General features: G+C 35.7%; 1 protein-coding gene across 1 annotated transcript in view; it reads right to left on the reverse strand.

Annotated features, from left to right (window-relative positions):
• Nucleotides 1-1,680: 1,680 nt before the first annotated feature.
• LOC145668104 (uncharacterized) overlaps nt 1,681-15,193 on the reverse strand; it is a 37,947-nt gene continuing 24,434 nt past the window's right edge. Inside the window, exons 4-5 of the mRNA XM_081735669.1 lie at nt 11,595-12,374; nt 1,681-2,045 (exon numbers count right to left, since the gene is read on the reverse strand). Coding sequence (XP_081591795.1) covers nt 1,785-2,045; nt 11,595-12,374 — 1,041 coding nt within the window. The 3' untranslated portion in view covers nt 1,681-1,784. The remainder of the gene's footprint in view (nt 2,046-11,594; nt 12,375-15,193) is intronic.

Genomic DNA, 15,193 nt, shown 5'->3' on the forward strand with positions numbered 1-15,193 from the left:
TCTTCATAACGTATATATTATTTGCATTTATTGTCACAGATCGCGAATAACCTCTAATATTGTTTGAAAACATTTTATATAGTGCAGAAATTTAAGTACCTTAGAATGATAAACTGTGCTCATCTCTTTCTGGACGGCGTGGAAAAATGGGAACAATCCGTTAGCATTTTAAAAGCAAGATTATTTATTTTCTAAATTATCTCCATATAAAAGAAATCATCGTGAGTGACTAACTTATCTAAGCCCGGACAAACCGCTTAAGCTAGAAATTTCAAATTTGGACAGTGCATGAGAATTGTGACATAAGGTATCACAAAAGAAGAATCATTTGGAAATTCGATGAGGACGGGAAGAGGATGATATTAAAATTTCCATCTCGGAATTTCTGGAAGGTTAAGACATGAAATTTCGTATATGGATTTCTCATTTACAATAATGAAACAAGTGTTCCAGAGTTTCATTTTTAATTTATTTATTTTAATTTGGCCTAAAAGGAAAGTAGAGGGTAGGGTTACAATAATTATAAAATGCCCACATCCAAGAATCTTTATGGTTTGTTGCTGTTAATAAAAATAAAGTTGGTATTATAAATGCAAAAGGAAAAAGGTGAGGGATTATGTTGCCTCACAATCAGCACTATTACATCAAGAAATATTCGTTTGGCACCTGTTGTAAAATTGTACTACGTGTATGTGTTCGATTGTGTACGTGTTGTGTGTTGTTGAAATTTCTATCTATAATTTGATGACTAAATAATGTATCACTATAGGATTAAAGAAAAAAAAAAGCTATGGTACTCTTGAACCTGCCAATAAATTAGACACACGAAATTCGGTATTTGGACTTCTCATTTAAAATAATTACATAAGTGTTCCAGCGTTTTTTATATTTCATCTAAAAAACAAGGAAAGAAAGGATGGAGATTACAATATTATAATAAAAGTCCATAATTCGTAATCCGTTAAGATTAGAGACTTTGGTGTTTTAGCTTTTAATATAAAATAATTAAAGAAATGCTTCAGCGCTTTTAGACGTTTGACCTAGAATGGAAGGAAAACGGGGTGGAAACCCTTCTCTAAGATGTCCATAAGAGATGTTCAAATTTTGTGCGAGACTTCCAGTTTACACGAATTCTATATGAAAGGTGCAGAAGGAAGAACGCAAAGCATTGCCCACAGCAACACGTGGGTGAACTTGCTAATTTTCAATATTCTTCATTGTTCAAAATTTTGAAGAAGAAAAAAAAAAAACTATGAATATGCAGACTTAAATTGTTTGGTATATAATATCTATTACTTTGCGTGTATCTAGAAAGCTCTGCAACAACTACCTATAGCGACAGATAGATTTGGAACATTCGTCGTAGAAGTTATTGCAAAAATAGAACCAGCTTAATAATACAGGTTTGTTACACAGTATTAAACATTCACCCTTAAAAACCTGCAAAACTAAATGAAACCCCTGAAATACGTCCTTTCGGCTGAAAGAGACGGATCACAAATACAAGTGGATAGTTACGAAGGAATTGGTGGAATGACTTCAGTGGGAAGAAACAAGAGAACCTTAAGAAAACCAACGGGCATGGTGCCATCCACAACAAACTCATATTACCTAAAATCGAACCTGTGACAAAAATCTCTGCAAATACGATGTACATCGTAGAAAAGAAAAAGAAATCAATACAAGTTACACACACATACATTTATTATAAACATGCCTATTTTGTCACAATCATAAACCACGAAAATTGTACAACACTGTACAACAATTTAACATATGATCTGTTAGGATAACAACTTCACTCGTTCATGAACAACTTTCACCGAAGAAAGTTTATTCAATTTCTTATTAAACTTTGACAATGCTTTCTCTAGTTTTCCTTCATCTCTAGGATCACCTGACGATTCTGCGTATAGTGCCATCACTTTTTTTCTCAGTTTCTTCAATGACAATTCTTGATCAGGAGCAGACTTTAACACATGTAAAATAGCTACTTCCCACTTAAATTGGGCTTTCGGTCCAACTACATCTGGAACTTCTGATGTCTCACATCATCTGGAATAAAAAGATTCAGAACATACATACAGCTGAAAATTCATATAAGGGTAGTAACAATTAGTAATTGATACATATTCATGGTAACCACGATAGGTTCCACAAAAAACTGTCTAATTTGTACTAAATCAATTAACTTAAGGATACACATACACAAAAGAAAGTTTCCTACACTTTCACATTTTCTTCCGATTTTTTGCGTAGAAATAACTTCATGTCTCTGAAGGTATCAGAGACAATCAGAGAAGGCACCGCCTAGATTTCGCACCAAGTTTTTTCTCTAAATTTCCTGTATTTCTAATGGACATTTCCACTAAACTTATTTTATTGAGATATAAAATGCTTCAGGTGCCTTCCATTTCAATTCAGGCAGAGCATGTACCATCACCATCTCAGATATTGTTGAAACTTTTTTTATAGCAACTAGACATGTTTTTAAGAGACCCATATTTTTTGTTTTGTCGAAAAAAATTTTCCCACCAAGTAATGGGCCATCAAAGACGGGGAGTACAATTTATGAATTGTAGAAGACATGGAAAATGGTCAATTTCGGAGCCTCACCATTCGGCTATAGAGACAGGTAGAGTTTTAATTCTTGTTGTGGTATGTACATAGGGATATAAATAAACTATATTTTATTATAGTTTGGTTTGCGCATGCATATCTTTATGTACATAAATTAACAAATGAACGTCAATTTATCTGAAAAGTCGAAGTTTGCGAATTTTTTTCGAGCACTTCCGGTTCGAATTTTAAAATTCTGTTTTCACGGTTGGTAAGACCTAGTTACCCGCTTTCCGAAAAAAAATTTTGTATCGCTTCTGTGGTCAACTGTTTTGTTGCAAAAAATTCGAGAAATTGTAAAATTTTCAAAAATCGCCATTTTTGGGCGCCATTTTCTCGAAAACACCATTTTTTAAAATTCTGAAATTTTGTCAGATGGTTCAACTTTACCTGAATAATAAACACACCAAATACCATTCTCGACCAATGCTTCATGGATTAACTGCAGCCATTTAAAGTTAGCGAAGTTTCGCTAATTTTGATGTCACAGTTAGCAACACTGGGAACAATGAAAGTGCAATGATTTGATGATGTTTGTGGTTCACATTCATTAAATGAAGAATAAAAGGTTTTCTTGGCTGGTTTTTTATTATTTTGAACAAAGAGGCTCTCTGAAATAGTAAAATGAGCCTCCCCCTACTCCTCCGTTTTCTTAAACTGAAGTAATCTGAGGCGGAAATTACGATTACGAAACACACAAATTTTAAGTTTACTTGAAATGGCCATCCAATGAATTCTGATGATCTATAAAAGGCCTAAACTATTACCTCAGTATGATTTGGAATGCTCCAGACAAAGTCTCGATTAAGTGCGATGTCATTACAGTGATCGAAAAATGACAAAAAGTTTAAAAAAAAAAAAATCGAAACATTTTCTTACGCGTTCCAAAGAAATTTACTGAATTTTTAAACAGAACAATTCCAGCATAAAAATGGGTCACTCGGAATTTTATAGTATTCGACTAAAGTGTGCCAGTCCGCAACCTGAGAGGGAAGTGTGTGTGTATTGTGCAAATTTTAAGTTAGCTGCTACTGCGTTGCTACAAATCAAAGGTGCAACCTGTGTTGAAGCTGTCATGAGTGACCTATTTCCTTTAGTAGTATGATCCGTAGAAAATGACAGCTGTCTTCTTCAAGAATGTGGTGAATGTCCTGGAGTGGAAGAAATAAGTGTGGTGTCTTTAATTATTGATCCTGATGAAAATGAAAGTGGTTACGTATGCCATATGGGAGAATAATGATCTCGTTATAAAAAACACTGTGCCACTTTCTGTTTTCGTATCGTACACTGCTGGTTTAACTGTAAGAATTGTAATTCATGACTACATCAAGAAAATCCAAAGAGAATCAATTGCTACCAAAAACCCCACCGTATTAAATTTCAAGATACAAATTCTATTTTACTTCATGTGGACTTCGTTGAAAACTGGACTGTTCTTCTGCAAAGTGAAATTCAGAGTTATCACCGAAATATGAAACAATTGACAGTTTTGTTGTAATAAACGACGATAAAACACACGATTCGGCTCATATACTCATAGTCATAGACAAGATTCTAAACATACTCGAAGAAAAGCGAAAATATATTTTATAGAAAAAGGTTTGAATACGTTAAAATAGGTGTCTACAATTTCCCAAACCGTGTCAGTGATTTCTGATGGTGCTGCATCCCACTTTAAAAATCGCTTTCAGATGTTCGAGATGCAGACAGGTCCGATAAAGCAGTGTTTTTGCAGTGAAACCGGCCATGTAAGAAGGGTCTCTTCGACGGTAGTGGGGAGGCGGGGGGGGGGGGGGCAAAGAATATGGCAACGCGCCATAGCCTTAGGCTAAAACAGATACGCAGTATTAAAACCGCAGAAGAAAAAAATTAAATGAAATCTTTAAGTTTTACGTTCCACGGTTGTGTAGGTTAGGCTAAAGGAGACGGTGATTATGAGAAATGAATGAAATGGTGGAATGCAGAAAGTGGGAGGAAACGGGATAATCCCAAGAAAACCCTTGAGCACGGTGTTTGTCCACCACAAAGCCCAAACGGCACGAGCTGGAATTGAACCAGGGACCCCAAGCACTGGAAGTGAACGCTCTACCACTGAGCCACCGCGTCCCCACTAAAACCGCAGGAGAATTCGTGAGTATAGTGCAAGTACAAACTCCGGGTATTACTCTCGTTTTGTTACCTGGAACTGAATTCGACGACTTCCGAAAGAAAAAAGGGAAAGTATGCGACCGGTAACTGGTATTCAACGAAGTTATCTTTGGCTTTCGGAAAATTGCGAAGTTTTTATGGCAGTAACGGGTTACCATGAACTAACTTCATACTTCCCCCAAAATCGAACTTTTGCAATTCAAAGTGTAGATTTAAGAAATCTGCAAAAAGGAACTTTTGTTATATACATATATGTATGATAACCAGTGGTGCGTAGCAGAAATATTATGAATTACGTGAAGTTGAAGTGCTGTTTATGCTTCCACATGAACCTTCAGCAGGGTACAGGTTTCCAGAAGAGCATAAGAGAAGTAAAAACAAGTGTTTTGTGACTATCGACAATGTGCTACGCAGGGGCGGATCCAGGACGGACTTCTGGGGGGGGGGGATTGTAATACTGATACTTAGAGCTACTTTTAAGAGCTCCAAACTCTGGGATGGGTTTTATTTATATATAAATAAGAAAGTTTCTTCTTCTTGGGGGAGGCGGCAATCGTCCCCCTAGATCCACTCCTGGATGAGTTATGAGTGAACCAACATCTATTGGAGCATCTGCACGGTTTTATGCCATTAGCAAAGAAGACAACAACCAAGCAAATGATTGGTCCATGTAAAAAAAAAAAAAAACAGTGAAATTTTGTTTCCGAAGACCATTTTAAGTAAGTGAACTTGAAATTTGTGTTTTTCGTAATCGTAATTTCCACCTCAGATTACTTCAGTTTAAGAAAACAGAGGAGTAGAGGGAGGCTCATTTTACTATTTCAGAGAGCCTTTTTAATCAAAATAATAATAATAAAACAGCGAAGAAAACCATTTATTCTTCATTTAATGAATGTGAACCACAAACATCATCAAATCATTACACTTTCATTGTTCCCAGTGTTGCTAACTGTGACATCAAAATTAGCGAAACTTCGCTAACTTTAAAAGGCTGTAGTTAATCCATGAAGCATTGGTCGAGAATGATATTTGGTGTGTTTATTATTCAGGTAAAGTTGAACCATCTGACAAAATTTCAGAATTTTAAAAAATGGTGTTTTCGAGAAAATGGCGCCCAAAAATGGCGATTTTTGAAAATTTTACAATTTCTCGAATTTTTTGCAACAAAACGGTTGACTACAGAAGCGATACAAATTTTTTTTCGGAAAGCGGGTAACTAGGTCTTACCAACCGTGAAAACAGAATTTTAAAATTCGAACCGGAAGTGCTCGAAAAAAATTCGCAAACTTCGACTTTTCAGATAAATTGACGTTCATTTGTTAATTTATGTACAAAAAGATACGCATGCGTAAACCAAACTATAATAAAATATAGTTTATTTATATCCCTATGTACATACCACAACAAGAATTAAAACTCTACCTGTCTCCATAGCCGAATGGCGAGGCTCCGAAATTGACCATTTTCCATGTCTTCTACAATTCATAAATTGTACTCCCTGTCTTTGATGACCCATTACTTGGTGGGAAAATTTTTTTCAACAAAACAAAAAATATGGGTCTCTTAAAAACATGTCTAGTTGCTATAAAAAAAAGTTTCAACAACATCTGAGATGGTGATGGTACAATTTTATATTTTTTTGCCTGAGTTGAAATGGAAGGCACCTTCAGAGCTAGTGATTGCAGAAATGCTTCCTTTCGTTCATGTGATGATTCTAACTACTCGAAATTTACAACTGGATTTCGATCTCTTACTCGTGCGCCGCTCAGTCGGTAAACAGTTTACATAAAGATACGAGGTAGGTTTCGGAAGTTTCATAGTTATAAGTTTTGAGCAATGGCACAATTTGTAAATAAATATATATATATATATATATAAATGTTTGTATGCCCATTAATGTTTGACAGTGTAACCTTTTGCAATGTTTCTTAAGATCTACTGAAAGAGCAAAAACTGAGTTTTCATTTGATACTTGGATGAGCCCAATAACTTGAAAAATAAGGAAGTTATGGTAAGTTTCGTTCCATGATGCTGTGTGCCGGAAAGTAAAATTGGTACCAAATTCAGATTTTTCAAAAATTTCTCCTCGGCCCATTTCTCATCCAAAAAACCGGAAAAAATTAATTTAGCATAATTTCATTAGTATTTATGTATGAAAAAAATTTGAAGAGAATCTGAGACATTGCTCTAGATGAGTTGACATGGAATGACCCTAGTGTTACTTTTCTTAGCAGCACAACACAATCAGTGCCTACGAACATATGTACTCAAGCATTTTTTAAAAAGCTGTAATGTAAGCTACACGTAAAGACACACGAAGGTGGTTGTGACAATAATTTTATTTAGTACCTTTACATAAATGTGGATTCTTTGAAGGCTGAGTTAACACATTAATTAATGTTTAGATCACCAACCAAGCTTAAGAAGCTAAATTTTATTCATACTTCCGGAGCAAACATTTCTCAAGTAATATAAATTCTCTACTGATTCAATACTAGTACGCACGAACTTAAGATGATAATCATGTCTATGAGCTTTCTGGAAATTCTCCAGTACCATTATCGAACTACTTCACATATTAACAATATTATTTCATCGTCATTTTGTTTAACCACACTCGTAAATTAATTATATTAGTCCATGAAATGTATAAAACTGATAGAGATTGGTAAGTAGTGGTCCATGTTAAAATTCATAGATCGACTGAAGTGTTTTAAATGCATTAGATATGACAGCACAGTAATGATAACAAACTAGTTCCAACTGACTGATTATTGAATGAGTTGAATTATTGAATGATTATTGAATGGTATTTGGTGTGTTTATTATTCATGTAAAGTTGAACCATCTGACAAAATTTCAGAATTTTAAAAGATGGTGTTTTCGAGAAAATGGCGCCCAAAAATAGCGATTTTTGAAAATTTTACAATTTCTCGAATTTTTTGCGACAAAACGGTTGCACACAGAAGTGATAAAATTTTTTTTTTTTTCGGAAAGCGGGTAACCACGTCTTACCAACCGTGAAAACAGAATTTTAAAATTCGAACCGGAAGCGCTCGAAAAAAATTCGCAAACTTCGACTTTTCAGATAAATTGACGTTCATTTGTTAATTTATGTACATTATATATATATATATATATAAAACTTTCTGGGCAAGAAAAAATCGGATTACTATGAAGTGCTGATTAAGAGAATTTTATCGGGCTTGCACGATCTTGGATGCAACATGAGTGTGAAGATTCATTTCCTATACAGTCACTTTGATCAATTTCTTAAGAACCTTGAAGATTGTAGCGATGAACAGGTGGAGAGAATTTCCATCAAGACCTGAAGATGAAGAAAAGCGTTATCAAGGGCGGTGGGACAAAAAGATGTTGACATATTGCTGCTCGATTATCAAACGAGAGTGCCCTGTGATTCTCCACAACTAGAAGAGCTACATGCGCAAATTTTTGCCTCAATAGAAAGTGTTTCCCATGATTTCATATGCGTTTTTTGTATTACTGTGTTCTGTGTCTAGATACACATATTATTTTCAAGGAAAAGGCCTTTAATATATTTCTGTATTAGATGTAATTGTGTGTGTAATTATTGCACAAATACTTTCGTATTGGAATATATCTCATCTATAAAGCATATTTATGAACTTTAAATGACCAATATAATCATTTTTCTAATACATGTCGTACTTATGTAGACCAATACGTCATTCTCATGTAAATGCCTTAAATTTACATTTGTATACTACTACATTGGGTTTGTATGTAATACCACTGAAATGTGGCATAGTTCCAATTTTTAATGTATATATTTAAATTTTGCAGGGCTTAATATCATCTTTCTGTAATAGACGTGGTTTGTATTCAGACATATATGTTAATTTCTGCGTAAATACTTATATTCCTATTCATAGTGAGTGCACATGTAATGCCCGGAAACAAATGCGTTTATTTTGCATATTTTCAATATACATATATTTTGCATACTATAATGCATTTACACACTTTTCTGAGTACGTAGATTAATTTTCTTGCTACTGTGTTTGTTTTAGCCCTATATAGAGACTATATTATCTGATTTCTTAAAAGTGAATTGCTCCTCAATGCGACAAGCTCCAATTGTAAAAACTATAAGTTTCATAAATTGGCATTGTAGTAAAAACACAAAACATTGAATTGAAAAAAAAAAAAAAAGCTTACACACAAAAATGAAGTTCATATTTGAAATCAGCACACTCAAATTAGGATAAACGAGATGTTGGTATCAATGCTCCCCACTGTAATCTAAAAATCGGAGTCATGGTTGACGAGTCCATTACACTTAGTCATTAAAGCACTTGTCGTTTGTTTGGGATCATCTTCTGTAATTCAGTTGATGAAATAAGTAGTTTCTTTTTCTCTTTGTTCGAGTTTCCCAACATTACAACACAGTGCATTTAGGATAGTTTAAAAACGGCTCTCCATAAATATTTTTCTCAAAATTTTGTTGTGCAATAATCAATTGTTTCTTTCTTATGTACATATGTCTTCCTTAATGTATATAAAATGCCGTGTTGAGCATGAACGGTTTTCAGGGTTGTCTGTTGTGGAGGCGGACCTTCTGGGGTTCTGAAATACCTCTCAGTGGGGGTCCGGGAATTTTCCCGCGGAAAACTATTTACAAATTGTCAATATAAAAACTCGATTTTAGAACATTTTCGACTATAATTCTATGTAATACAATATAAGAGGATATTTTTTTATGTTTCTCAGACAACTGGCAGAGGACATAGTCTCTCCATGCTCCACATGACTACGGAAAAGTTCTCCCGTGGTTTTAAGTCATTGCGTAAATAGGAATGTGATTTTTTTGGGCAACATACCCTCACTGTATTTCAATATTTAGATAACCGGTATGCCGAGTCAAAATCGTAATAAAACATACTGCCTCTGCTTTTTTTCCACTTCGAACACTGTACCACACGCATGTGTGCATAATGTTCCAAAAAAGGGAAATTTGGAGCAAAATAGGGAAATTTTCATTTAAAAAAAAAAAAAAAACTTTTTGAAAATTTGGCGACCTTCCAAGCGGTCCCAGATACAAGTATCGAACTATAATCTACGTGGAAAATACTATGGTACGAAGGGCCGCTGAAAAATTCGTAGCCCAACCCAGAAGTTTTAAAGACCATATTTCGGTAAGTAGAAATACAAATTTTCATATTAATAACGAAATTCTTATTGTGTTTTTCAAGCCCCTGAAGTGATCATGTGTGCCCAACCAACGAATTTCACGAATATGAAGATCAGAGCTGTCATCAAATTTTTGCTCCACCAAGAAGTCACCGAAGCAAATTCATGAGGAAATAAGTGAAATACTACAGAACTGTTCTCCGTTGTATGCAGTGGTAAAGGAATGGGTGGGACAGTTCAAATGACGCGATTTTTTAACAGATGATGATCCACGTGCAGGACAACAATGACTGTCCTCGAAATCATGGATGAAAACATGACATTATTCTTGAAAATAGCAGTATCTCAGCAAAATGCGTGGCAGAGATTGTGGTCATTTCTCTGGAACGTGTCAGTAGCATAATTTATAATGACTTGGACATGCGCAAGCTCTCAGCAAAATCGATTCCCAAAAATATGTCAGCAGATCAAAAGCGTGAAAATGTGAGGGTATCAAGGGCAAGTCATCTCCCATTTTGACCAAAATGCCGACCAATTTCTGTCCGAATAACAACCATGGACAAATCATAGTTATAAAACTACAATCCTGAAACAGAACAACAGTCATTAGAGTGGAGGCACTTCGATTCCCTTCGCCACAAGAAATACGAGAGACAGAAATGGGTTGTGAAATTGCCTGCAACAATCTTTGGGGTAAGGGTGGAGTTGTACTCAGACTACCTGCCCAAGGGTCAGACATTTTATGTACTATTACTCTGCATTACTCACTAAACCTACAAACTGAAAGTGCAACACCGCGGAAAAATGAAAAAAGAATTATGTTCCTTTAGGACAACGACTCTGTCTACCGAGCACTGCAAATACAACTAACATTGCATAATCTAGGGTTTCAATGCATTGATCATTCTTATTGCCCAGATCTCGCTCCATCACACTTACTTATTCCTCAAATAATAATTGAAAGGACGCCATTTTGAAACTGATTACGAGCTGATTCGCGCTACGGAACAGTCTTCAGAATTTTGTTAACGAGTTTGCAAAAATTGGAGCGCCGTACAAGGAGTGTACTTCGCGGGGTATATCGAATAACTAAGATTTCATCATTCCACATGCACTCCTTCTACATTAGGTACGAACTTTTCCGGACCCTCTTGTATATGCATTGCATATCAAGTTTCTTGCAACATCTACAATAGCAACGATGAAAATAAATATTTCCCAATGCTGTTTGATAACACCGAATGTTATATATAAACACGAAAAAAGTGGATATAATAAAAATTTTCAAACAGTACCATTCATCCGAGTAGTTAGAAATCAGAAATTAAAGGTGAAAAACAACAATACTGATTTCTAACTTCTCTTATATTGCAGGAACAATATACCAAACCCTTTTTTCTTTACTGGACAAGTAGACAGCACTAAAGCATTATTTCAAAACTATCTCAGAGAACAGAACTATTTACGGATTGACTCATTTATCAAGTTAACTTATTTTTTACTTAAGAATATTCATATCATTTATTCAATAGCACGCTGCAATTTTTTTTTCGAAGTTTTCTCTTTTATGTACTGCGGAGTCAGACATACTCGAAGATTGGGAAAATAAGACTTTCACCAATATTCTATAAACAACTAGTAAATTAATACCTTTAAAACTCACCATTTTTGAATTTCTTAGCAGAACTATCCTCCATCAAATCTTCCCCCGTTTCTGTAGATTGACGTCTCTTCTTTCCCTTTTTCTTTTTCTTAGCTGCGCTGTCATTATCTTCCTCATTTATATCACCTTCGTCCGCATTCGGCTCTAGTTTTTCTTTATCTTCACTGTCTCCATTCATATGCATATCTCCATTAACAACAGTGTCTTTCTCACTCTCAGACTTCTTCTTGTTCTTTTTCTTCTTTCCCATGTTTACATCTACATTCATTATTTCTTCCTCATCTTTGGCTTTGTGCTTTTTGTTTTTTGGTTTATCTCCATCCTCATCAATGGGAACACTTTCACCAGTTGCTTCCACTTCATCTCCTCCTTTCTTGGATTTCTTCTTTTTCTTTTTTCCGCCGTCATCTTCACCATCATCGACTATTTCTTTGTTTTCTTCATTCGAAATGGCTGCCAACTGCGCTTCATATTTCTCTCGCTTTCTTTTTTCTTTTCTTTCTTTCTTACTCAATTTGACTTCTTCACTATTCTCTTTTGAATCTTCCTCATCCACAACCTTTTTCTCTATCTCAGCCTTCTCTGCTTTATCATCTACTATCTCTGTCTGACTTGTGTCGTTTTCGCTCTCCACACTATTATTATTATTATTATTATTATTATTCTGACCCATTTCTTCCTTCAATAGCTTTTGAGCTGATTCTAACAATTCCCATACTTTCTCCACAATCTCTGGCTTGAAGGCATTTCTTGAAATATTGTTTACATAATTCTGAAATCAAAGAAAAAGCAAAACTTCAATTTTCTAATTGTTTCTGCTATAAACATATCAGAATTCACAATGAAATTAGAACAACTTAAATTTCCTTAATATGAAAAAACAAATGAAGAATTTGGGCTTAAGCTTCGAACATGGGAAAGTTAAGTATGTCTTTATCTATTATAATAACTAAATCAACCTAAATTTAAGGGATCTGAACCACTACTGATTTTGTGTTCATAGAATTGTAATTTCAAATCCTCAACCTGCAGATCGAAAAAAGGTAACTCAAACAACGAGAATCAGGCCCGGATTAACGCTCAAGATGTTTGAAGCCTACGGCAGCATATTTGACTCCCTCTGCTCTACTTATATATTAGAGAATAAATAAATCTATTCCACTAGAAATTTCCCATGAAGGTGGTTTTGCGTTACAGATTCTAATATAATATTGATCCCGTACATCGAACGCTCCTGAACTCGAATAACTTCGAATTCAAACGAAAAATCCAAGAAAATTTGCCCACAATTGAATGACCGGGCAGCACGTTGTGAATGCAGGTACCAGAATCACCAGGAATGCCGTTACCTACCGTTATAATGGATGATGATTCACTTGATCTCTCTCCCCTCCAGCTTCCACATAAACCATCACCATTTCTTTTCATCACGATCTTGTCCACCACAAACTTGGCGAGGGATCGAACCAGGGACTTTACCCACCAGAGGTAAGCGCTCCCTGTTAAGCAACTACATATTATCATTGCAAAATAAAGCAACACACTTGCACCTATGCCTGAATTGCTGGGTAGCTTGGAAAATGTAATGAATATATAACTTTAAAGTTCTGCATGTATTATGATTTGAACTGCAGCCGATCTTATCTGTATAGATACCATAGATCAATGTTTTATACATTATGACGTCCCGAACATTGTCATTCTGAAGACCTATTGCCTTCCTTGTCAATGCCACTCATAATAATTGAATATTGCAAGTTTGCAATTTCTGGTATCATTGGATTGGATTGATTTGGAGTTTACGGTCCTTTTCAGCACCGAGGCTTATCGTGGACCTACAGCTTAACGTGGGATTCGAATCACATGAGCTGCCACCGGAAATCAAACCCGGGTTTCCTGCACCCAAGGCGCATACGCTAACCACATATAGTCACGAACGAACTCATTTTCTGGTGTTATGACGATACAATTTATATGAAAGCTGCGATTGACTCTGACTTGTTACTTGTTCTATTCCTGCAATATAATATTAACAAAAGTAGCACACAATATCAATTGCGTAAACAGAATACAGAGCAAGAATGATTGAAAGAAACATGTACAGGATAACAAAAGAACAGAATTTCAAAAAGCGTGAAGAATTTTAATCATCGAAGCTACACAGATCACAAAAACAGTGTGTGATTAAGAAGTCAAGCAACCGATGGCGCAAATATCTAAAACATTTTTCCTTTCTTTTATTGCATATGACTACTGAGGAAAGGAACTTAAAATACAGTACCAGTACAGCATGGTGTACATATTGAAGGAAAGAAATTTCATTTTGGAAGAATACGTAAGTTTGGGTTACCAAACCACACCCCGGAAAGGCAGACCAACATCCAACGAGCTGTTTACATTTCCAGAATGCGTTCATGAAAATGACCAGAAGGGTGTGAAGTAGTAAGTGTTGGCCATTTTCAGTAACTTTTGTAGTACTGCCATGGGTTGCGTGACATACCCTGTACTACACACACTGCTATTCGTAAAAACTGCAACACCAATAAGAAATAACGAGAATGCATCAAAACTCAGAAAATTCTTGTGACAGGGTACGACATTCGAAATACTGCGGAATAGAGTATGCGTAGGACCTCCTTGGATTGATGTGTCATCGAAAGAAAAAGACGAGAGGGTTGTAATCCGGTGGGCAGCGCGTTCCCCAAATCCCAACCCTCTCGCCTTTTTCTTTTGAGGACAGACAGATTTGCTTGCAAGAGTCCTTAGCTGCCTATTTAATTGTGCAAGAGAACACCGGGAATATTTGAGCGAGTGGGGCAAAATTTCCTCAGGCGTCGTGCTACGTGCATAGAGGCTGGTGGTCGTCACTTTGAGCAGTTACTGTGAGTGTTTGGTACGTACAGCGCAGCAGTAGTTTGTTTGTACTAAATCTTACGCATTCAGATATAGTGTTATGCACAATAAAACAGGTTACATTGACTTGATAAACACACTTTTATTGATATGTAGAACTTGTTCCCATAGACTGCTGCAACTTCAAGATGGCGTGGCGCTTGAACTAGCCACTTTCGACCTTCGGTTTCCTATCTCAAAATGTTTATATTAAACCCCTCTATCACCTGTATAAATTTGACCCAAAGGTTATGCACACTATATAAAGTATGCGGTGGAAAAAGCCAAAGACAATACGTTTCCATACATTCCTCTGATTTGAAGAAGTTTTCCCACCAACTGTACTAGGTGCTTACTGTTAAATATTAAATAAATTAGATCTCACTAGGGACTCCTCACATCAGAGGTGCAGGAAGACTCTTCCACTTAAACACAGGTGCCCCTCTCCGCCTCACAATTCGTTTATTCGGATTAATGTCGCTTTTTTCGCATCGAGATTATATGAGACATCAACTTACAACTTAACGTGGGATTCGAACCACATGAACTCCCACCTGTAATCAAATGCAGGTTTCAACACTATTTACAGAGCCACGAGGAGGTCTTGAAATGTTCAGCGTCGGACCAGCAGCAAGTCACAACTGGACATCTACTTTGATCATAAATCAACAAACTAAGGAAATAATTTCATATAAATAC

The sequence above is a fragment of the Thermobia domestica genome, chromosome 1 (assembly GCF_964235325.1).
Source record: "Thermobia domestica chromosome 1, izTheDome1.hap1.1, whole genome shotgun sequence".
NCBI classification, from domain to species: Eukaryota; Metazoa; Arthropoda; class Insecta; order Zygentoma; family Lepismatidae; genus Thermobia; species Thermobia domestica.